At 40.0% G+C, this 24,187-nt stretch overlaps 1 protein-coding gene across 1 annotated transcript in view; it reads right to left on the reverse strand.

The window, feature by feature from the left end:
- SEC23IP (SEC23 interacting protein) overlaps positions 1 to 24,187 on the reverse strand; it is a 45,416-nt gene that overhangs the window by 15,604 nt on the left and 5,625 nt on the right. The window contains exons 2-15 of the mRNA XM_075935356.1: positions 21,047 to 21,585; positions 19,733 to 19,949; positions 18,005 to 18,198; positions 17,215 to 17,304; positions 15,175 to 15,295; positions 13,668 to 13,757; positions 12,924 to 13,065; positions 11,544 to 11,752; positions 9,976 to 10,097; positions 9,024 to 9,194; positions 8,586 to 8,681; positions 3,565 to 3,777; positions 2,272 to 2,427; positions 1,022 to 1,124 (exon numbers count right to left, since the gene is read on the reverse strand). Of these exons, the coding sequence (XP_075791471.1) occupies positions 1,022 to 1,124; positions 2,272 to 2,427; positions 3,565 to 3,777; positions 8,586 to 8,681; positions 9,024 to 9,194; positions 9,976 to 10,097; positions 11,544 to 11,752; positions 12,924 to 13,065; positions 13,668 to 13,757; positions 15,175 to 15,295; positions 17,215 to 17,304; positions 18,005 to 18,198; positions 19,733 to 19,949; positions 21,047 to 21,585 (2,463 nt within the window). The remainder of the gene's footprint in view (positions 1 to 1,021; positions 1,125 to 2,271; positions 2,428 to 3,564; positions 3,778 to 8,585; positions 8,682 to 9,023; positions 9,195 to 9,975; positions 10,098 to 11,543; positions 11,753 to 12,923; positions 13,066 to 13,667; positions 13,758 to 15,174; positions 15,296 to 17,214; positions 17,305 to 18,004; positions 18,199 to 19,732; positions 19,950 to 21,046; positions 21,586 to 24,187) is intronic.

The raw sequence follows: 24,187 nt of genomic DNA on the forward strand, positions 1-24,187 counted from the left end.
TTTTCTTGACTGCTCCAAAATGGCACAAGCAGAAAGGCTGGCTAGCTCAGTAGTATGAAAATCAATGTGCACCTATTGTGTGCATAATTTAACTATATATGAGAGTGGCAGCATTGCAGGGTCTGGGGAGACAGATACGGGATCTAGTTAACTTGGCTATTGCCTCTTCTCTTCTAAATTGTAAGAAGTTAATATGAACAGGAGAATTACCGACAGCTGTTAAAAATACACCTCGAATTAGTGAAGTTACAGTCTCAATTAAGAAAAGGACTAATATTTTCAAAACTGAACTAAGATTGCAGATGCTCAATTTGAGACAGCCAGATATCAGAAAGTGCTGAGAATCTGCCCTTTGAAATTCAGTTTTCTTTAAAGCATCTGAAGCTGGGTCCCCAAGAAGTAAAGTACCCAAAATCATTACAAGTTGTACCTCCCTAAACTGGGACTCTGGTAACATCCATGGTCAGGCAGAGCCCAAGAACAGGAAGAGCTGATGGCCAGGACCCCATCAGGACAGCCATGGCATTCCAGCTTAGGGAGAACTGGGCAGGCAGCAAGAGGTCTGGAGCTGGAGCCCAGGGAGCAGCAGGACCAAGGAGGGGGGGGAGGGGATCTCTCCTGGCCCAGAAAATCCCCTCATTCAGAACCGGTCTGGTCCCAACAGTTCTGGACCAAGCAGGTCCAACCTATATTCCCTTTTGAAAATCCTGACCTGCATTAAAAACACCCCCTCCTCCACCCACCCACCCACCCACACAGAGAGAGAGAGAGAAAGATATATACAGTGAGCCCTCGCTACTTCGCGGTTCGACCATCGCGGATTCACGACTTCGCGGACTTTTTTCATTACATTATGTATATACGTGAATCCGCAATGGTCGAACCGCGAAGTAGCGAGGGCTCGCTGTATACATGTTAAATATACATGTCCCTACTTCGCGGATTTTCAACTATCGCGGTCGGGTTTGTAACCTATCTACCGCGATAAACGAGGGTTCACTGTATATAATAAATCTTTTACCAAGATGCAGTCTTTTTCTGCCTTTGTGGTGTGGAACGAGAACTGGTTTTATGTCCAACTCTGGAATAATCATAGGCTCTAACCTGTAAGCCACTGGGTCAAGCTGCAAATAAAGAGAAAGCCACAATAACTAAATTTATTTGATAGTTAGCTAGCAAAATGTTAGTGACATTTCAGTTAAAGAAACTAGTTAATAACTGAAAAAGACAATCTACAAATTATCAGTTAACTCAAATGAACTAATGTTTAGTTAACTGCAAAGCACTGCTGGCTCATTAACAAAATGAGTGTTTTTGTTCACTTAAGCGGTGTCTAGACTACATCCCTTTTCTCAAAAAAGGGATGTAAACTAGACACTTCGAAATTGCAAATGAAGCCGGGATTTAAATTTCCTGCACTTCATTTACATAATGGGAACTGCATTTTTTTTCCCCCTGAAAAGGGGCTTTTCGAAAAAATAACGGCTGTTTAGACGGGCATCTTTTGAAAATAAAACTCCTGAGGAGTACAGGAACTTTCGAAAAAAGGTTTTATTTTCGAAAGATCCCTGTCTAAACAGTTTTTCTTTCAAAAAGCCCCTTCTCGGAAAAAAACGCAGCTGCCATTATGCAAATGAAGTGCAGGAAATTTAAATCCTTGCTTCATTTGCAATTTCAAACTGTCTAATTTACATCCCTTTTTCGAGATAAGGGATGTAATCTAGACACAGCCTTAGATTCAGAGCCTCTAGAACATGGGTTCCCAAACTGGGGGGCATGATGAAATTCCGGGGGGGGGGGAGGGGCGGGTGTTCTAACATGCATCTGATGAAGTGGGTCTTTGCCCACGAAAGCTTATGCTCCAATACATCTGTCTATAAGGCGCCACAGGACTCCTTGTTGTAGTAGCTAGTATATTAATTAGTGCTATAATGAGATGGGGAAGAAGAGGATAAGTCTATTGTATTTTATAATCACTATGAAGAGTTTTGAAATCTCAATGTGAACATGAGAAGTGAATTATTATTTTGGCTCTGGAAAGTGAAGAGGGCAGGTGACGAGGTAATTGGGATAGGTATTAAGAACATGAATTGCAACCAACTACTTATTTTCTGTAGAGGTTCAGAAATAACTGAAGGTGATTGCAACCTTCAGGAGATAATGACTGTTCTAAAATTACTTTTGGTGTCGTAAGAAGTTTTAATGCAGCTTTCCCACCTTCCCTTCATCTAAATTAGTTGCAATCCAATCTCACAGGTACTTCACACTCACTGGATGGTAAATATTGAAGAATCCCTTGCAGGTAGGAAGTCTATAGTTCTCATCAATCTTCTCCACTCCTCGTACAGAAAGGAACACACCAATTGGAGAACCCAGGGCAAAGAAATTCTCTGGTTCGAAGTCTAACACACTGTAAGCCACAGAAACCTAGCAGCACAGATTAATCAAACAACATCAAAGCCACCTCAAGTGTCAAGCAATTCACTTTAAGCCTAATTAAAAAAGGAAAGACTGACAAACACCCAACCACCCGCTAGTTTATACAGCACAGTGCCAGATATTTGCTGGGCTATTCTGCCCATATGGCTTGGAAAATCCTCACAAAAGCACCTTACAGGAAAGTATATGAGGCTAAAGTGAAATTAACAGGAAATATTTCAGAGTACTTTTTTTAAAAACAAAACTTTAGAGTAAGGAAAGACCATTCACATTTTAGATCTGCAATGGCAGAGAGCAAAGGTAACCTGTAACCATCCAAAGAAAACTCAAAGTGACCATTCAATACCAGGGTAGAACATGTGCTGTAATTCAATGTGGGTGACAAACTGGGGAATGGATCCACCTCTAGACACTTTAAAGAGGCAAAATCTGTTGTGGTGGCTTCTTTAGTGCTAACTTTAACAGGACATTTCCATAACGAAAAACAAGAAATACAGATTGGATCTCCTTGGTTCCGCACACTTGGGACCTGAGTGGTCCTGAACCAGGGAGTTTTCAAGACCAGGCAAGGTCAAAGCTCCTCTCTGGGCTCCGGAACTTGGGCTCTCTGCATTGCTGCCAGCCCCATACCGAGACTCCCAGGTTCAGCCTCCTCAGGCTGGGACTCTCTAGCTGCTGCTGGCCCCACTGCTGCTAGGGTTCTGGCCAGGGCCAGGTCTCTTCTCCACCCCCACCCCCACCCCCACCCCAGCTCCAGACGCCAGCAGCCCCTCTGTCGCTGGGGTCCCTGAGTGTTGCTAGCCTCACTCCTGCCAGGTTTCCCAGCCGCCATGGGTCTCCCCCAGGGTTGGACTCCCAACCCAGCACAGGATCAGCCCCTGCCAGCCCGGGGACTCCCCAGCTCCCGTGGGATTCCTAGCTGGCTCATGCCCCTCGCCTCTGGTCCAGCAATAACCACGGCCCAGTTGCCAGACCAGAGAGTCACAGATTTTAGAGGTTTACCCTGTATGAGAGTTCTTTTTTTGCGTGACTAGAATGAAGTGGGATTTTTTTAAAAAAAAAGTTTGTTTTGATATGTTTTAGTACATCGCTCTATTCTTATACAAGATGTTTTAACAACCTTACCTGGCCAGTACCAACTTCAAAATACTGATAATCAATGTTCACAGAAGAAACCAAGGCACCAACAGGAAGTTTTCTCTTTGACTGTTCATGCAAGCCACCAGATTCTGAAGTGGCATCAGAAGTAACTGCCTCTTTTGCTTTTTGTGCCGCTTCCTGAGTTTGCACCAAGGCCGCCATCATTGCTTTTTTCTCTGCTAATGCTTTTTTCTTTTCCTGTTGAAAAGAAGTTACCAGAACCAGAAAAACAGTTTATTGCTATGGCAACTTTTCTCAGTCCCTATCTTGGGTTTCAGACACACCTTATGCATTTACATTTGTTCTGCTTCAGATGCCAGAAGTACTTGTACCTAGTGCTGCTGCTGCTTTTTTTTTTTTTTTTTTTTTTTTTAAACAAAAAAAGTGCCGGTACTCCAGGGGAAAAGTTGTTGAGCTCTGACTGGAGGGGCCGGTACTGCGTATCGGGCAGTACCATAACAAAAAAAGCATTGCTTACACCCCATCTCTTGTTAATTTGTCTATCAATTTTCCTTCTCCTTATGAAGTGTTCCTTATGAAGCACTGTGGGAACCTGCACAAAGGATTCTAGGGCACAACTAGCATGAGCTCTTTCAGGTAGTCAAACAAAGTATTACAGCATGAGAACTGAGAATCTGCGCTATATTACCCAATGAAGTAAACATCACAGTCACAGCCCCACCGTCCTTTATGAAAATTGAGTTATGAACGTGAATAAATATAACTTGAAGATGCTTTTAGCAAAACCAGATAGATGACACAATTTTAAAAGCTGTAATCCAGTGCATCTGTATATCCTATTTCTGTGAATATATATTTTTATATGTGACGTTAAAAATATTAAGTGGAAACTTGTTTTATGAAGCCATGTATTCTAGCAAAAGCTTTTGGTGATACTTTAGGAACTTGATGGCTGGGTAATCAATTCAAATAAACTGTGAATAGTTTTGTTTTCCCTATAAGCCCAAACTGTGGCTGGCCCTACAGAGACATGTGACAAGGCCACCTGGTGCTGAAACCCATTTTGGATCTTGTACTTTTCCACTTAAGATGAGAAAAATCCAAACTGAGCACAAAGAACTGCCTTGGGAAAAAGGCATCTAAAGAGATGAAAGGCCAGACCTATGGAGACTCTCCACCCCACCACCAGCACCTAAGACACTTCCTGGAAACAGCTAAGCCTGAAATGAGAAGGATCAGACTCAAGCTAGGAGGTTGCCTAGTTTGTGAGAGATTATTAGAACTTTTAAGATAAGAATGTGCATGTAACAAGTTTCTTAGTGTATTAGAATTAGCTGGTGTGTTTTGTTTATTTTGGCTTAGTAACTTACGTTGATCTGTCAGTTTTCACTTGCAATCATTTAAATCCCATTTTTATACTTAATAAAAACACTTTTGTTTTTTATCAAGCCTAGTGTAAATAATTGTTACCGGGGAAGGAGCAACTATTGTGCATCTTTCACTGATAAAAAAGGGCTAACTTATAAGAGTAAGACTGATGTATTTGGGGGTTTGGTTCCTTTTGGGGGGAGGCTATGTTCCTGGGTGCGATCAGTGGCCTTATAGCTGAGCCCTCCTAGAGCTCAGCTGGTTCATAGCTGAGCTGTGTTGCTCTGCAGGGGGGCAGTAATGCCAACTCTGCGCCTCGGCTGAAAAAGACCAGAGCTTCTGGCTCAGAAGTACACTGTAGTGGGGAGTCCCAGAGGACAGGAAGGCAGGCATCAGTGGCTTGATCAGCACACTGGGTGACAAACCCAAGGGGACTTCTGTGATCCAACCTGTCAACCCCATTCTTTGATTCTTCTAGTTAATAATACATTTAATGACACTATATGCAGTTAACATTTATTTCATGTTAAGAGTAGTTAACATCCATCAATCTTCCTAACAAGTATTGTTTAGATATTGAGCTAATTTCACCTTATAAACAAATGAAGCAGTTTTCTTCATCCTCTTTTGCAAATAGCATAGGAAGCTACAACTATGACAATATCAGGGTATAATAGGTACAGGGATGCAAAATCCCGATTGATCAATTAGCCATGTATGGGGCTGCTAGAGCTGCTCCCAACTTTCCCCCTCCATCCCTACTCTCCCCCCTCCAGCCCTCTACACACAGAGTTACCCATTCACATCCCTAACAGGAGTAATAGAAAACATCAGTCTTAAACTGCAGGCCACCTCATTCTAAATTAAGTGCTGTAAAAACGGATACCTTAACGGAATGTGCAAGCTACCTAGAATTAGCGGCCGATAGCAATTTAGAATATTATACTATACATGGATTTTCACTCTGATGACCAAAAGCTATTCTCAAAAGTTAGAAAGCAGCCATTTAAAGAAGGAAGTCACTTAGAATTGCTGTTGAAAAGAAACACATTTTTCAGAACAGAATAGAACCAGTAAATGAGGTTATATTTATAACTAGTATAAAAAAAACAATGGCAAACAAAAAAAAAAAAAAAGATACAAGCATTAGTCAGAGGAGGGACTAGGGTTAAATCTACACTGTCACTTTACAGCGCTTTAACTTTCTGGCAAAGGGATGTGAAAACACCCCTCTCCCCAAGCACAAGTTACAGCATTGTAAAATGCCAATGTGAACTAGGCTACAGTGCTAGGAGCCACACTCCTAGTGCTGTTAGCTACTCCCATGGCAAAACTTTCAGTTTAAAGTGCTGCACTTCAAACTTCCCTCTGTTCCAGCCTCACTCCCTTCAGCCCCATGATCCTTCCCGGTAGCCTGATCCTCTGCATCGTCCCATGCCCGGCATCCTCCTTCACCCCCCTTTGTACTCCTACATCCCTGTATCCCCAGTGTGTACACTGGCAGGGCAGCAGTGTTGGGCCTTGCAGCCCTGCCCGGGAGCAGTGCTGGGGTGAGGAGGGGACCGTGCCACTTCCCTGCCCAGCCCAGCTGTTTGGGGCTCACCCCTCACCCATAGGCTGCGGCAGCCAGAGGCCAGGGTTGCTCGCGGCTAGTTCTAGCCCGGCTGAGAGCAGCGGATTGCTGGGGAAGGGGCTCCCCCACCGCCAGACACATCCCGCAGGGAGCAGTGCAGCACAGCCCAGGCCCCGGCACCCCACGGAGGCAGCAGCAACTTGTGACCAGTTGCCCCAGATCTGCAGAGCCACTCCAGCCCTACCACCCCCTCCCAGAGCAGGGCCAGTAGCAGGGTTAGAGGAGGGTGTTAACCCCTTAGTTCCTGGGAGCTGCACACCCAGGCTGGGCAGGGGCAGCCCCAGGGACGAAGAGCCCAGTGTGGGGTCATGCTGCCCATTCTGCTTGCCAGGCTCCCGTGCCCCCGCTTGCCCTTCCAGCAGGAAGCCAGAGCTGGTTCTCCAGTCTGCAGCTGTATGGCAACTGCAAGGCTCCAGCTGCTGCAGAGGAAGGGGATGGGGGAAGGGACTGAGCTCCCGCCACATGTGCCACTGAAAAATCGGCTCACATGCCACTTACGGCACACGTGCCATAGGTTGCTGACCCCTGTTCTAGATTTTCAGATGATGGTGGCAGGCTTTGTATCTTTTCAGTATCGTCAGTTGGTTGCAACTAGAATTGTCTGAATTTTTCAGAATTTTGAATTTAACAACATTGATCAATAATTCAGTTGTGAATGGAAAACTTGCAAACGTTTGTGTTGATATTTTTGAACAGTTTTATAGATGACTGAACAGTTTTATAGATTAAACTTTTCTAGAACAAATAGCTCAGCAAAAAGGTTGAAAAAAAGCTAAAATTGAAAAAAACCCAGCCGATTTCAAAAAAATTCTCATGTGAAAGTCAAGCAGCTGATTGTCTACAAAACTGTGGCTTCGTCTACACTGCAGGCTTTTTGCACAAAAACTGTTTTGCGCAAGAAAAACTGCGCAAAAAGTCTTGCACAAGAGCACGCCCACACTGCCATGTGCTTTTGCACAAGAGATGTGCTTTTGCACAAGAGCATCCATGGCAGTGTGGATGCTCTCTTGTGCAAGAAAGCTCCAATGGCCATTTTAGACGTTTAGCCTGTTGCCCGTCCACACTAGCCTTTTTTGCGCAAGAGTTCTTGCGCAAGAGAGCTTATTCCTCGTGGGGAGAGGAATAACTCTTACACAAGAAGCCCGCTGTTCCAATGCTTTACTGTAAATTTACTGGCACAAGAACACACATGCAGTGTAGACGCTCCACAAGTTTTTGCACAAGAACATTCGTTCTTGCACAAGAAGCCTGCAGTGTAGACGTAGCCTGTATGCCAACACCACTAGGTATCTGAGTCCATTCCTCTCCCCAGGCCTACCCAGAGCATCTTAGACCATATCAAATAGTGTTGCTCCCTGTCAGAGATGATTTCCTGGGAAGAGCACACATTACTCTTTTTTAATGTTTAAAGCCAAAGGTTTGGCAACCTTTAGATGATTGAATTGCTATGTAACAGCTAGGCACATGTACAAAAGTCAGTAATACTAATAGTCAAATCATATCATCATATTAAAAATAGCTTCCCCTTTACCTTAGCCAGTGAATCCCCTACAAGATAAACAGCCTACATCTGCTGGTTACCTATTCCTTTGATTAAAAAGATTATCACCACAATGAATCAGTTCTGTGTAAAAAACCCCAAAACACGTGGGGCAAGATTTTCTGAAGTACCTAAATGACTTGGGAACAGAGTTCTATTGACATTCAATTGGATATAGACTATTAAGTCATTTAGGCACTTCTGTGATGACTAACATTTCATATTCTTTTCTGACAATGTAATATACAGGGCTGTCAAGTGATTAGCAAAATTCATCACAATAAACCAGTGTCAGACAATAATAAAACACTACTGAAATATTTTTGATGTTTTCTACATTGTGCTCTTTCAATAATTGAAGCAGAAGACTGTTTTTAATTACATGCTGCATACCCTCCTCCCCCAAGAGAGCTTCTGACAACCTCTGATGTGGTAATTATATGTACATTATATATAAGTACTAAAATGCCAATATAAATGTATTCTAAAACAATGAGCATTTACCTGTTTGGCTGCTCTGTCTTTTACAAAGTTGGCAATTTTCTTTCTGGGTCCAAGAGGTATACCCATTTCCTTCAAGTCGTCAACTGTACACATCATCTGATGAAAAAAAAATAGATATAGCACTTCTTAGTGACATACAGAAAATATGGCTTAAAAATTAGCTCAGTAAACTCAAAATAGTGCAGCTTCAGATTTAAACAGAATTAAAGAAAGATCAAGCAGACTACAGGATAAAAATAAATGCACATAACCAGAAGATTAAGCTACTTCACTGAAAGTGCTATGGAATCACATAATATTTAATCTTAATGCTATGTACAATTCAGGTTTCAATATTTAAAAAAAAACAAAACAGAAACAAAAAAAACTCTTCAGACTAAACTCTAAAGCAAAAAAGATGGTCAGGTTCCTGATGCCAACAGGAAATGTTAGTTATACCAGAGATTCCATATCAATTCTCTCCTTTTCAAATGTGTCGATATACTCCGAGACACTAAGCATTTCAAGAGCCTTCTGTAAGGTTGGAACTTCATGCTCCTCATCAGGACCGCAGGGCTCATCACCAGAAAGAGTAATTACGGGCGCCAAGGAGTTTGTATTCTCTATCATCTTAAAAGAAGATGAAAGCAGCACAATGAGATTGAAAAACAGAGCAAGGTGTTAAAAGAAAAATCTACAGAAAAAATATATTCTTAACCATATTTTTTAAATATCACTATCATCTGAGCATTGTTAATAATCCTAGCCTCAGGGCTTTAAAGAAAGCAAACAGCAACATCAAATCTTCTCCCAATAACAATGGACTAAGCTTAAAACAGTTAAAGGGAGACTAAAAGTGACAATTGGGTTCCAGGAGTTCTGTAGTTCCATGATTTACACTTCAAATACCCCCCTAAGGTTTAAAAACAAAAACACACCACACATACATACCTGCCCTCATAACTCTCACGCTGAAAACTTAAGTACACAGAGTCATCCTCTCACATATTTATCATTTCCCACAAAGTTCTGCAAGCCAGTATTTTACCCCTTTTGTAGACAGCTTTCCCACACCTTTCCCACACCTTTCCTACTTGCTCAATACCACAGATTCTGGGACAGAGCCAATGTCTAGAACTTAGAATTTCTGGGTCGCAGACCCATGTTCAAATCTACAAGAAAGAATTGCCTCCACTGACCTTTATGTTTATAAGGTGCAATAAACCTCAAGTATACAACCTACAAAAAACACAAACTGACTATTTTTAGATTGCATTTTTGCCTTTAGTCAATTAAAATGTACAATCACGTCAGGTACGGATAAATTGGCAACAGTTCTGACAGTTTGAGAAATATCTCCAAAAAAACCACTAGAGTGAATCATTTCAAAATTCAGGGATGCAAGTAATACCTGCTTGTCACGAACACCCACATCATTCACAAGCCCATTAGTAGCAGAAGGAGCAGGCCCAGAGTTCCCTGAAGAAGTCAAGTCCTTCTGGTTGGATAATATGTCAAATAAAATTAAGGCACCTGAAGATATAAAGTAAATTGTTTTGAGTAAATATTTCAATTTTCTTGACGCAGAATCTTCACAAACAGGACTTCATGATGATGGCAGTGGCTGGAAATAGGATGAGAGAAGGTTAACTTCAATCATTTTACAGAAAAATTAAAAAACAAAAAGAAACAAGATATTTAGATACTACACCTAGACTGAAATGAGAATTCCTAGTACAATGGACTTGTACAAAGCTGGTTCACCTGAACAGCAATTATAACAGCCAACATCACCTTTACTCATTATCTCAGGCTTCCTAGAAGCAGGAATGGAGAAGCAGAGCCCAGACACGACAGCAAGGAATTCAAAGTTTCATAATAACCATCATGCAGGCATAGTATTACCCCATTTTACAACTGGGAAAAGCAGGCACAGAACTTAACTGACAAACCCATGGTTACATGTCAAGATGTTTTTTTAAAACTAGACTCCAAATCTCTTCACATCCAACTATAATCTATAGATTATAATTAGGGCCTTACCAAATGTGAAAAATGTCATGGACCATGAAATCTGATGTCCCACCATGAACATATGGTCTTTTCTGTGTTTTTACCCTGTACTAGAGAGTCACAGGAACTACCAGCATTTCTCAAATTAGAAGTCCTGACCCCAAGGGAGTTGGGGGAGAGAATCACAAGATTACTTGGGGGGGGGGGAGATCATGATATTGCTACCCTTACTTCTGGGCCACCTTCGGAGCTGGGAGGCTGGAGAGGGTCAGTTATTGAATAGGCGTCCAGCTCTGAAGATAGCAGAAGTAAGGGTGGCAGTATGATGCCATGCTACCCCTACTACTATATTGCTGCCTTCAGAGCTGAGTGATGGGGCCTTGGAAGCTGCTGACTGAGGGCACAGCACTACAAGTAGCAGCACGTCTGTAAAGCTGGCAATATCGTACCATTCCATCCTTACCTCTATATTGTTGCTTGTGGTATCTCTGCCTTCAGAACTGGGCTCCTGAACAGCTGATGCTCTCCATCTGCTCAGCTCTGAAGGCAGCTCCACCAAAAGCAGCTGGGCAGAAATAAGGGTAGCAGTACTACAAACCCCTCTACATTAAACTTGAGAAACTGCCCCTCCACCCATCTAACTCCTTTAGAATCAGGAACCCTTCAATTACAACACATAAAATTTCAGATTTAAATAGCTGACATGTACAACTGTTAAAATCCTATGATCATGAAATTGACTAAAACGGACTATGAAGTTGGTACAGTCCTAATCATTATACCTCTTAAGAAGAGAGTATTATTAACTGATTATATTTACATATTCCATTAGGAGCCAGCAACATTCTAGAAAAGCATCATCATCTAACAGATCAGCTTTCCCCATGCTTAAGTGCAGTATGTGTTGTCCTCTATCGAGGAATGCTATTTTGTCCCAGAAAGTAAACAGACATATTAGTAGATTACCTAAACTGTGCCCAGCAACAGAGACTCCTCCTTTAAAGTCTGGGTTGCGACTCATGAAAAGTGCATGTAGGCGATTCATCTCCATGCCTACTTTATCTACAATGTTCTGACAGTAGGTTGGGCTGTTGTAAAACAGTATATCAAGCAAGGTCTCGTTGGTGAAGTGACGCAGACGTCCAATGCTTGGCAAAGTGATTTTTTTAATATTCCTATGGTGCAAAAACATTAGATGGAGAATGGTTATTTTAAAGTCCATATTTCCATAATTTTGAAGGTATAACCATCAGAATACCATAACCATAGCAGTCAAGTTCTCCACAATCCTCAAACCAATATAAACTTTCTGGTCTTCTCACACATACATTAATGCTAATGCCTTCTCTTTAATTGTTAGTGTTCTTATTTCTATGTTATGGTACTAATATCTCTCCCAACCTATGCTGAGTTTTCAGGGTAAACCTGTGGCATTATTTTATTATAGTTTTGCCCTATTACCAAGCATGTGAGCATGGGAAGAAAAGATTGTGGCCTAGTCTACACCACTGTGGAACATCGATCTAAGTTATGCAACTTCAGCTACATAAATAACAAAGCTGAAGTTGACGTACTTAGATCTAATTTCTGTTTCCATGGCAGACACTCTCCCGTCAATTCCACCTATGTTTCTCATTCTGATTGAATACCTGAGCTGACGGGAGAGCACTGCTTATTGCTCTGGTACCTCTCCATACCAGCAGATCTAGCTCCTGGCAGCTCAAGGCAGGCTGAGGGGGAAAGAGGTGCCTGATAATGTCATCAGCCAGCAGCATCAGCTGTCAGAGGCCCATAATGGCCAGCTGGACAGGCAGGAGTCAGGTGTATGCACCTGAAGATATGGCAGTTTTATGGCTGTTTTATACCGGTTAACAAAACTTTCCGATTAACAGAGTGCTGGATAACAAGGCTTTCACTGTATTAACCTTTTTACTGCACTTAGCTGTAAAGAAGGATGAGTGAAATACCCATCAGGAAAATAATTACCATGTATTTATGCATTATCTTCCCTCCTATTAATGATTACTTAAGCAATCTTGTTAATCATCATTAGAGATGTTATACTGAAAAGACATGTTAGGAAAATATTTAATCTATTTTTAAGTATCTTTTAATGAAGTTAGCACCTGGAAATAAGCACCATGTGATCATCCCACTTGTCCTATCACCCACTGTTTAGAAACTTCTAAACCAAAACACAACAATAGAATGATTTCTCTGTAATCAGGCTATGTTTATCTACCTTACCTCTCCCATTCATTTTCCTAAACTTTATGAAGTATTGTATTATGACATGCGTGACAGATTGCATGACAGACATTGTGCATAGTAGTACTGTATACAGACCTGTCTACACCTGTCGCATCCCCATGCAGAGAGCTATGCCAGTGAACGGGTAGGAATTCAACTCTGCTCACTTTAAGTTCATCTAAAGACTTCTTAAAGTGAGTATGCAACAGTTTCAGAGACACGGTCCTAAAATCATCAACTTCGTGGAGGGAGCAAGGGGAAGAAGTGGAAATCAGATATTAATGTCAAATAAAACAAAGACATAAGAACATAATTTCAAACATGTTTCTCAACTATACTGGGCATTTTTAAAGTCCTCTGCCAAATTAATCAATTATTTTTAAAAATTTACTGCATTTCACAAAAACTACTTATTTAAGTATAAGAAAAAACTCAGGAAATTATTAAATATCTAGTTCAAAGTTGTATTTGGTGTATCCCCAAATAAACCATATTTAATTTCATAACCAAATATATTCTGGTGGGTTTTTATTAGAATATGGAATATAAATTTATTTAGTAAAACTTTTACCCTAAATGTACAAGTTGCTGTTGAGAGACTAATAGCAATAGCTAAAAATACCAATAACGATTTTGACTGAAAAAAATCAAGACTATTTTCCATGTTTGGCCCCTTTCTCAAAATAAGAAAATATCTGTGGTTCTTAAATTAACATTGTTCAAATAGCATTTCAAAAAGCAATACAAAAATTGTTTACACCACATTAAAGAATTCAATTAATGAAGAAAACTAAAAATCAAATGTAAATACTTAAGCATAAAGCTATGACAAAGACTTACCACATTCAACGATGCTTCTAAATCTTAAATCACACACAGGACCTATGCCATGAACCATGAACACTAAGTGGTCTATTTGGGACATCTCCCCTATAAAAAAAAAAAAGCAAAAGAACAAGTAGTCTTAAGTACAGGTTGAAACTCTCTTAACCAGGACTGTATGATCCAGCAGCATCCGTGGTCTGGCAGAAGCCCAACGCAGAGGCTACAGGGTTGCCCAGAGCAGCAGTAGGAACCAGACTCTGCAGCAAGAACCCGGCATACAGAGGCAGCAGGGATGCACAGAACAGCACTGAGAGCCCAGTGCACGAAGGCAGCAGGGCTGCCAGGTGCTTCAGCCGGAGTCTGGTGTGCACACTGCTTGGCGCAGCAGTGGAAGCTCAGGGAGCAGAGGGCTGCCCAGCGTGGCATCAAGAGTTGGGCACGACAGCAGGAGCCCGGTGAGCAAAGTGGCAGGATGCCTGGTAGGGCAGCAGGGGCTAAGAGGGCAGCGGCTGGGCCAGGGCTGGAGGCAGAGGTTCTCAGAAATGACCACCGCTGATCCAGTCCCTCAGCCAGGACTGGTCAAACCTGTATATGATTATGCTCAGAGTGATGCAGTTTATTCATGTAATTTTATATAATAGACTTTTAGGGGTTTATGACAGGACTGTAATAATGTGTCTCAGGACACAACTTCACCTACAATTTTTTTTATAAGAAAATCCATTTCTTGCCAGTCAGCAAATTTTACTTAACTTTTCCTTTAACTTTTGAGTTTTTCTGTCTTCATTATTTGCTGCAATGCCAGGGTCATTCCACATGTAAGAGCGAAATACCTCAGAACCTTCCCTTCAACATAAGTATAGATCAAGTTCTAAGTACATGCTTTAAATTGACTGATTACTATGTTTGGTCTTCTGTTCAAATGTGAAGAAAAAGCTGTTGTTCCAGCCAAAGCAATCTAACATTCATACAATTAGCACAACACTCCCATCAGCCATATTAAACTCTCACACTGTACACATATATCAGCAGAAAATTAAGCATTGTTAACTCTTCAAAAATTTTCAGAACTATTGAATGCAGTAATCTAGAAATCCCAGAGGCAGATTTAGGAACAGATTTAACTGTAAAAATTAGAACATAAGAACGGTCATACTGGGTCAGACCAACCGTCTAGCCCAGTATACTGTCTGCCGACAATGGCCAATACCAGATGCCCAAGAGGGAGTGAACAGAATAAGTAATCCTTACATTTATTTGTGAGCAAAGGGCAATCCTTTGACCCTTACAAAATCAAACAATGTTCCCCAATTATATTCAATGATTGTTGTACTGGTAATGCTTTCCTCTTGGTTGTAAGAATGACACTCTCCAGGAAACACTGTCCGCTTGACAAATACATTGAGGCAGAGAGCAATTGTTGTGCAAATCTTTGATCAATCTGATTTACAAATCACAGACTAAAAATAGGGACTCAGGAAGTCTCTCCTACTGCAGTCCACATGTGCTCTAAGTCACATACCATCGGGAATTTCATCAGGATCATCATCAACTCCACGCTTTACTACCCTTGGTCTTGTCTGACCATCTTGAGTGGTCCCCCATTCATCTGGTATTGCAGAAGGTTGAAACTGAACTATAACCTGAAAAGAAATATATTGTGTAACTTTAAACAAAGGAAACTCATTTTCTAGTCGGTTTACCTGAAAATTCTGGCCTTGAAATCTATGAAGGTCCTGTGTTTTAACATACCTCTTCTTATTCATTAGATGCATCTCTTGTGACTGACTAACATATTTCTGCTTTTAGCTATTACTGTTCCTATACTTTACTAGGTAAGAGGCTAGCCAACTGAACTACACTGAAACAAGACTTAACTCTGAGGGGGGATATGATAGAGGTATATAAAATCATGAGTGGTGTGGAGAGGGCAGATAAAGAAAAGTTATTTATTAGTTCCCATAATAGAAGAACTAGAGGACACCAAATGAAATTAATGGGTAGCAGGTTTAAAACTAATAAAAGAAAGTTCTTCTTCACAGAGCATGTAGTCAACCTGTGGAACTCCTTGCCAGAGGAGGCTGTGAAGGCTAGGACTATAACAGAGTTTAAAGAGAAGCTAGATATTTCATGGAGGTTAGGTCCATAAAAGGCTATTAGCCAGGGGACAGAAGTGGTGTCCCTGGCCTCTGTTTGTCAGAGGCTGGAGAAGAATGGCAGGCAACAAATCGCTTGATCATTGTCTTTGGTCCACCCTCTCTGGGGCAACTGGTGCTGGCCACTGTCGGCAGAAAGGCTACTGGGCTAGATGGACCTTTGGTCTGACCCAGTACGGCCGTTCTTTTGTTCTAAGTAATGCTTGTTGGTTTGGGGAAAGTAACTAGACAAAATAAGTTGTCATTATTAGCAGAGGGAAGTTGGCCTATTATTTGATTCAGGTTTGCACACTCGAAGTTTACTGACTTTGTGGTTACATTGCAAAATCTCTCTGGTTTTAGAAGAGAGGATGATTTTCATTTCATTTTGTATTCCCCTACATGGCAGCAATTCCCAGAAGACCTTTCATACTTCTTCATCCCCATATCTGGTTAGCAGGTTAAATATTTTTCTTTCAGGAGAGACTTCTCACTAGAATTACTTAAAATAAACCAGTCTCAAAATAACATTCTGAGGCACTTTTTCACATGTGGCAAATATCTTAAGTCAGTTCAGAAACTTCAGATAATACAGAATATAGATACCTGCCTGCTCACTTGAATTTTCAGCAGAAAGCACGTTATACTTGTATTCTACAAGCTATATGGGACTGATGCAATTTAAGTAGGCATCATTCAGGTAGGCAGCATTCAAATCATTATAGGCTGTTTAATTCAATACTTATAATATGATATAAGTATTGAATTAAACAGCCTATAATGATTTGAATGCTGCCTACCTGAAGGGTTTACTAGCTGAAAAATCATATCTTGCTATACGCAGTGTTGTAGCTATGTTCCAGAATATTAGACACAAGATAGATGATGTAATATCTTTTATTGGGCCAACTTTTGTTGGTGAGAGACAAGCTTTCAAGTTTACACAGAGCTCTTACTCATGCTTGTATTATGCAGAAGCTCAAAGTACATGACCATAGTAGTCCCTTCTAGCCTTAAAATCTAATATATATTACTTTCCATGATACCACAATAGCCATGGTCAGCTGAGCTGACAACCGTTTTTTTAAACCAGTTGGGATCTGCTGGCAGGTATTCATAGCAAAAGGCCTTTGACTTTAAAAAACTGTCCCACCTCCAAGTGGCCTAAGAACATTAAAGTGTATCAACTTTGTGATTACACTGCAAAATCTCTCTGGTTTTAGAAGAGAGGATGAGTTTCATTTCTGATAGGCTGTTGGGTAAGAAGAGTTTATACACTTTTAATGTACATATAACAGCAGCAGTGGATTAATTTTTAAAACTCCACATAACTCTAAGTTTGCATTCAAGTTATGCTTTAGTTTAATATAAAAATATACTCGAGTCCATGCTATATTGCAAAGAACAAACCAGACAGTTAGAATTACCTTAGGATTATGCATAACAATTGTTTCCCCATTTGGGAATTCAAGTCGCCGGTGCCATTGATTTGTAGTTACAGCTTTTTTATATTCTGCCTGCAACAACAGACAAACTTATGTAAAACAGTTTTTAAACTAACTATATGTAATATGACGAGTCAAAAGTTAGAGCTTGTCTACATGATGCACTAGATCACTCCAGCTGGGGTGTATATTGTCATGAGCACTACTGTGTCACACAAGAACTAGTTGTGTAAACCCTTCTGGCATGTACTGAAAGTTCTTTAGAATAAGGTGATGCAACGCTGTTACAAACAGCACTATGTCAATGTGCTCTAGGAAACTTTTAGTGCAGATAAGCTGGTACACCATCCGAATTTACAATCCAGCTGATGTGCATTAATGCAATATTTCTCAATGACCAGTGTGTGGAACAGTGCCAGTCCCTGAAATCACCCTGACACAGTTTAGGAAAGCAGAACGCTGGTCTCTGATACCAAAAAAGTTGAGAAGCACTACACTAGTGAACCAGATTGACAAAGTTTAGACCGTGTTAAGACATGACTCGCATTATTTTATTTACAGTAGAGAAAATCATAGGGATATACAACATTATAATGTGACTCAATTTGAAATATGGAAACTGCATGAATATATTTTAGACTATATTTTAGGAAACACTAGTTTAGCCCCTTTCCTGAGTACAATTTCAACCAGGCATGTAAAAGTTTTTCTAGAAAAGAAGTAATAAATCAGAATTGTTAAGTTCGTAATTATGTTTACTTGAAATACCAACCTCTAGCTTCTCACTGAAATCCTCAGTATAAGGAATAAATCTGCTGTCTTTATCTCCCTTATAAAACCATGTACATCGCCTAACTTCAGATGGCTCTTCTTCCCAATATACAGCTTTTCGTAGTCTGTCATACAAGTAAATATCATAGCGTCCCCCATCAGTGCTCAAAACCACACTCTCAGGATCAGGCTGGACTAGAATACAAAATTCATGCTTTGTTACAACAGTATTGTGTATTTTTTTAAACTGTGTGTGAGATTAGCATCCTGGCTCTCATTAACCAATTAAAACAGTAAGTCTTTGATGTTTTGAACTCAGTTCAAAACTCCTACTTTTATCACTCTCTTTATAATGTATGTACTTTCTACACTTTTGAAAATGTTTTCACTCCATCTAACAGCTTAGAGGTACTTAGTTTTTCTGTTGAACAAAAGATGTTACCAAAACACTTGTGGAGAAAGACCTGTTCGGACATACTGTGGTGTGCCACTTTCCCCAGTTGCTCCACTTCGTTCCATTATGAAATTCAATAGGCTGAGAGCAGAGTAAAATATGTTACTATCCTGCCCTATGAAGTGAAGTGCCTTGAAGACAAGGACCCTAATTCGTTTCAGATGCCTGATAGTACCCGGAAGTAAATGGAGTCTGAAAAAGGACAACACAAGTACCACGTGATGGACAGTACAGGAAAATGAAAACAAGCCACAAAAGGAAGGAGGGCAAACGGGAGGGGGAAGAGGAATAACATGAAAAGCTGAAGTCTTCAGAACAGCAATGAACAGGCAAGTTTCTCAATCAGTCAAGTAGTTGCTAGACATTTTCTCTACGTGTTGTTCACTGTATAAATACTAATTATGTATCCACCTCTCAGATTCAATTGCCTTTTTAGTGTAGGGTGTAACAAATTGACAGCTGAAAGTTTACTCTCACTGCTTGATTATGTGCAGCAGATCTCACTCCTCCATAGTTGTATTTGCAGAAACAGCACTCTTACGCCATTTTAATCTATACCCACACACATCTAGAAACAGCTAATAACTTCCATTCTTTCATTAATGAAGATCTTGATATCTTGGCCTTTACAGGATAAGTAAACGCATTTAAAATCACACCCTTCTAACACTGTTACTTACTAATTAAAAAGTCTTTAGCGCCAGTGAACTGTTTTGTCATATTTGCCATTATACATTTGTTTTTCCTCAGATCGTTGAATGTAAGTTATAAACTTGACCAATTTCTTACCTCCAATTACAAGCAAAAATAAATCAGAGAGAAGTGGCTGTCAAAGCAAATAGCGTTAAGTTAGAACAACCATCTATTTTCTGAAAGACCAATACACTACTCTACCATCTTTAACCCAAAAAACTGAAATTTTGCCTTTCATCATCATTCTAGTGTATAGGCAGACCTAAGAATAAATATAGGTCATACAATCAAAGAAATTGCAGCATAGCAAGTTTATTATTTACAAATTAGACATGTTAATATCAATAGTAATGATGCCAAGTAGCAGACATCCAACTAAATCTCTGAGATTAGTAAAAATAGATTGGCTTCAACTTTATCTTCTCAACACCCATTATTCTCACAGCATTTCGTCTTCCTTATCTTCATAATGAACTCTAATATTTTCTCATTTATATAATAGACTTCTATAGAATAGATTTTCTCATTTAAAGTGAGCAGCCACAATATACAAATAAGATGTAAAACAGTTTCATTACTTACCAGAATTATAAACTTCCTCTAGTTTCACAGAATCTAGTACACTGAATGGCATCCATATCTGCTTGGTTTCCACCTCTTTGCAGTAAAACCAGTGAGGCTGAACTGGCTCATATTGGTTCTGAAGCAAAACAGGTGGTGTCTGTAGCAGTGGACCTGCAGGTCTGAAGGCTTGCAGTGGTTGTGATGGCGATGATAATGCTGGCTGTGAATGAGGAAACTGAAAATACACAAGCTTTATTACATATGATCCAAGTAGCTCAAATTATGATTATGGTATATAGTTTATATCTAATGTAGGAGTTTATTCTCACTCCTCATTCCTACATGCTCTCCTCTTTCCAAAAACTATATTTTAGGCCAAAAGCACAAGAGGACAGAAGTCTTAAAGAATCTGAAAAAGTCCTATTTTGTGCATTAGAAAACACTAATTTAGCCCCTTTCTTGAATACAGTTTCAACCAGGCACATCAAAGCTTTTCTAGAAGAAGATAATAGCTCAGAATTATTATGTTAAGCAACTTTTTTTATGCAGGAGCTTCACCTGATTATGTTTTAAAAATCCATGTTGTTTCAAGCTGAAGAGCTGATATTTTTCTCTCCTCATAGTAATCAATTCAAATTGCTGACATTTCAACCTCATGTGAGAAAAGGTAGCAAAATCAAGCACCCAAAGAGTCAAGATATTTCAGATTCCAAAAGTTATGTTTTCTCAGGGATCATTAACTTGGCAATGTTACACACACTCAGACATATACCTTTCTATTCCTCTTTCCCTAGTAAGCAACAGAGGCAGGAACATTTATGTAAGAAAATATAATTAATCTAATATTTTCTCTTTAAAACTGAAATCATTTTGATAACAGCTTGCCCTCCAAACAAAACCATTTTTTAAAAGCTATCTTGAAAATCATAAGAGCTGTAAACTAATTTTTTTCAACCCTATGAAACCCTGGAATTCAAGATTTTATTTGTTACAGAGTCTTGCTGCTAAAATCATGTGGCTTTGAAGATGTCAGTTAGCGTACCAGTATACTTTCCCAAAGCACTGGTGCAAGATTAATGAAGATGTTTTGATAACAGATGTCAAAAACAACTCAAGATTCTCTTAGTTTTGTTTTCATTACATTTTTCCCTAACCATCATCTTAGTTTTCCTGTTTTATTTCTGCTTAATGTTACACTTTTTTTAAAAGGGTAACATTAAGCAGAAATAAAACAGGAAAACTAAGATGATGGTTAGGGAAAAATGTAATGAAAACAAAACTATCTGAAATAATTCTATATTAACACCAAGAAATCAAAGGTCATTTGCATACCGGTGACAATGATCCTGGAGGTGTCTGATATACGTGAACAGGTGGCACAGAGGGCGGTGGTTGGACATACTGGCTTGGCGTCTGACTCTGCTGCAGCTGTGGTGGAGTTAGGTAAGGATTAGCTCTACTGCTTATGGTAGTATGGCGATATGGGTTATATCCTTGCTGAGATGTTCCATGGGGAGGAGTAGCAAAGTTTGCAGGTGGGGGACAACTATCTGGAGGAGTCTGATAAGCACTGATTCCAACCAGAGAAGTAGGTGGGGCATTATAAGATGATTGTGATTTCGGAACATTTGCTGAAAAAACATTCTGCCCCTCTTGTGATCCAGGCAGAAGCGGGAGAGAAGTTGGAGTCTTGGAGAAGGCTGATGGCCCAACAGGTGGTGTCACTGTAGTTAAGGGTGGCTGCCCAATGCTTCCAAATGGATCACTGCTACTAGGTACTTGGGAGAAATAGCTAAAAGTCTGTGGTGGGCTAGGACCAACAGAAGTCTGACCCAAGAAGCTGTCCTCTTCTCCAACATCTGTGGAATCATCTGTAGTGAAACATACAGCAATGTTAATAGAGTAGTTCTAATAAACTTTTATCATTTGCTCTGTAGACAGAAATTATTTCCAAACTTCTACTTAAGTGCTTTGGCGGAATTTAAGGATCATATTCATGAAGATTAAACATGGTACACACTAGAAGGTAATAAGCACCAAAAAATATGAATAATTTTATAGTCGATTTTAGAAACACAAAGACAAAACAATTTGAGTTAATTAAAAATCCTAGATGTTTAGCCTTAGATTTCAATTCCTCTAATTTACAATGTGTTTATCACACCAAACCAGGCACATTTGCACAATACAAAAATTAATTTTAATCATGTAGTAAATAAATGACATTGTAAGAACTTCACACCCTTTTATATTTCTCCACCTGCAAAAAGAGGAACCTTTCAACTAATTGCATCTTCTGAGAAAAAAGGCAATATAAACCAATGTGTAAGGGAGAAGCAAGTTCCAGGTACATGAACATTTTAGAGCACCTTGGCCAAAGCACTCCCTACCTCCTCCATAAGTCAACACCATAGATTTGAGAAAACTTTAAACAATTAGTGCCATGGTTGGCTCTAATCATATTTAGATCCAGATCAAATATGGACAAGAACGACGATCATACTGACAGCTGTTTGCAACCTCTAACACAATTCTATATGAAGCCAAGAAAGATCATACAATAGAGCACTGACGGAATGGAGAGTAGTCTACTGATAACCCAAAGAGGAAGAAAACTGGTTCTCACAGGTAGCTGCCCTAATAATGTTTTTAAATACTATGTGCAATCTGCAAACACTAATAATTGTTATCACTAAGGGCTCATCTAGACTATACTAAAGTGTCGGAAGGGGATATGCAAATTCTGCGGGAACTTGCGTATCTTCTTCCAATCTCATTTTCGAAAGCAGAGCTTTCAAAAGTGAAAGTAGTCAAGACGCTTTTTTTCGGCAACCTCCCCCCTTTTTCGAAAAGCTGCTTTCGAAAGTAAGATCCGAAGAAGATATGCAAATTCCTGCAGAATTTACATATCCCCTTTTGACACTTTAGCATAGTGAAGATGAGCCCTAAGCTAGGCTATAATGAAACAAGTTTCTTCCCTTTATAATGGTATGTATTGCGGTTCCAGGCTTCTCCCTCTGCAATTGTGAGTTTCCTCTCACCTGTGTCTATTATACAGGTTGAACCTCTCTAGTCTGGCACTCTCTGGTACAACATGATTTTAGTTAGCCGGATGTCCACTTATCATGCATGTGGCCAATTTTCCTGCAGTCCCTTAAACTTTGTTAACAACCACCAATCCTGGCTCAGTATTCTGTGCTGTTATTTAGCTCTAATTTACCCCTAAATGTCTTCTAAGAGCCCAGTAAGCAGAGGAAGTGTTGGTAACGCTGCTACATAATACTGACATCCCATGATCTGGCAAATTCTCTGGTTTAGGACCAGTCAGGTCCCAAGGGTGCTGGATTAGAGAATTTCAACCTGTATTATTCACTTCCAAAATGGAATTTAAAAATCAGCCTAGTATGTGAACCATTATGTGGCAAAGGTCAAACTGCATTATTAATTAAGGCCTGGAGCACGAGGTTCTGCTTCTATACCACAGGTTGAACTTCTCTAGCTGACACCCTCATGACCTGACCAGTGCCGAACCAGAAAAATTGTTGAAATGTGGTAAGTCAATATTGTCTAGCAGCATTACCAACACTGCCACTGTTTAGAAGACATTTAGGGATAAATTAGAGCTAAACCGCAGCACAGAATACTGAGAACCAGGACAGGTGGATGTAAACAAACTTTAAGGGAACATGGGAAACTTGGCTATGCCAATGATAAGTGGACATCTGGCTAACTAAAATCATGACAGACCACAGATATTGCCCAGAGAGTGCAGACTAAAGAGGTTCAACCTATACACTCAAGCCATAAAACAATGCCCACTTATGCCAAATGAAGTCTACCCAAAAATCCAGGCTCTTAATTATTAAAACTAACCACAACGTTTGGCATTATTAAATCTCAATGAAAAAAGTAGTGCAGGGCACCATCAGGTATGTATTTCTATCATTTCCATCTCCTTTTTCTCTGTTTTTCATCTCTTATGCCTGAATTTGTACATTTGTTTCCTTTGTGATATTTTAAGCATATAAGTGAACTTAAACTCAATTCACAGTAAGTTTCCCCAATAACTAGTGCAAACGAGAAGTTGCACTTGTAATTGCATGGCACTTCACAAGCATTGTTAATGAAGCACCACATTTCAATTTCCAATCCAGAGAAAAGGAACCAGGAACTCAAATATGACTACCAAGATAAGAACTATTTATGTGTTACCTGTAGACGTGTAACTTTGTTTTTGAAAACTCCCATGACTGCTACCTTTTTGATCTCAGTTATATTTTAACTTGTTTTTACATTTAAAATATAATCTATTATGAACTATAATAATTACAGATACTGGAGATAGGGATGTAAGAGGCAGCAGGGAGGAAGAGGGAGAGAAGAGAGTGCTGGAGAGAGCTGACTTAAAAGCCGGTTCCCCCCAGCTCCAGCTCTGTGGGAAGGGGTAGGGATGCCGTGACAGCCAACTTTGAA

This window comes from Pelodiscus sinensis, chromosome 8 (assembly GCF_049634645.1).
Source record: "Pelodiscus sinensis isolate JC-2024 chromosome 8, ASM4963464v1, whole genome shotgun sequence".
Classification (NCBI taxonomy): domain Eukaryota; kingdom Metazoa; phylum Chordata; order Testudines; family Trionychidae; genus Pelodiscus; species Pelodiscus sinensis.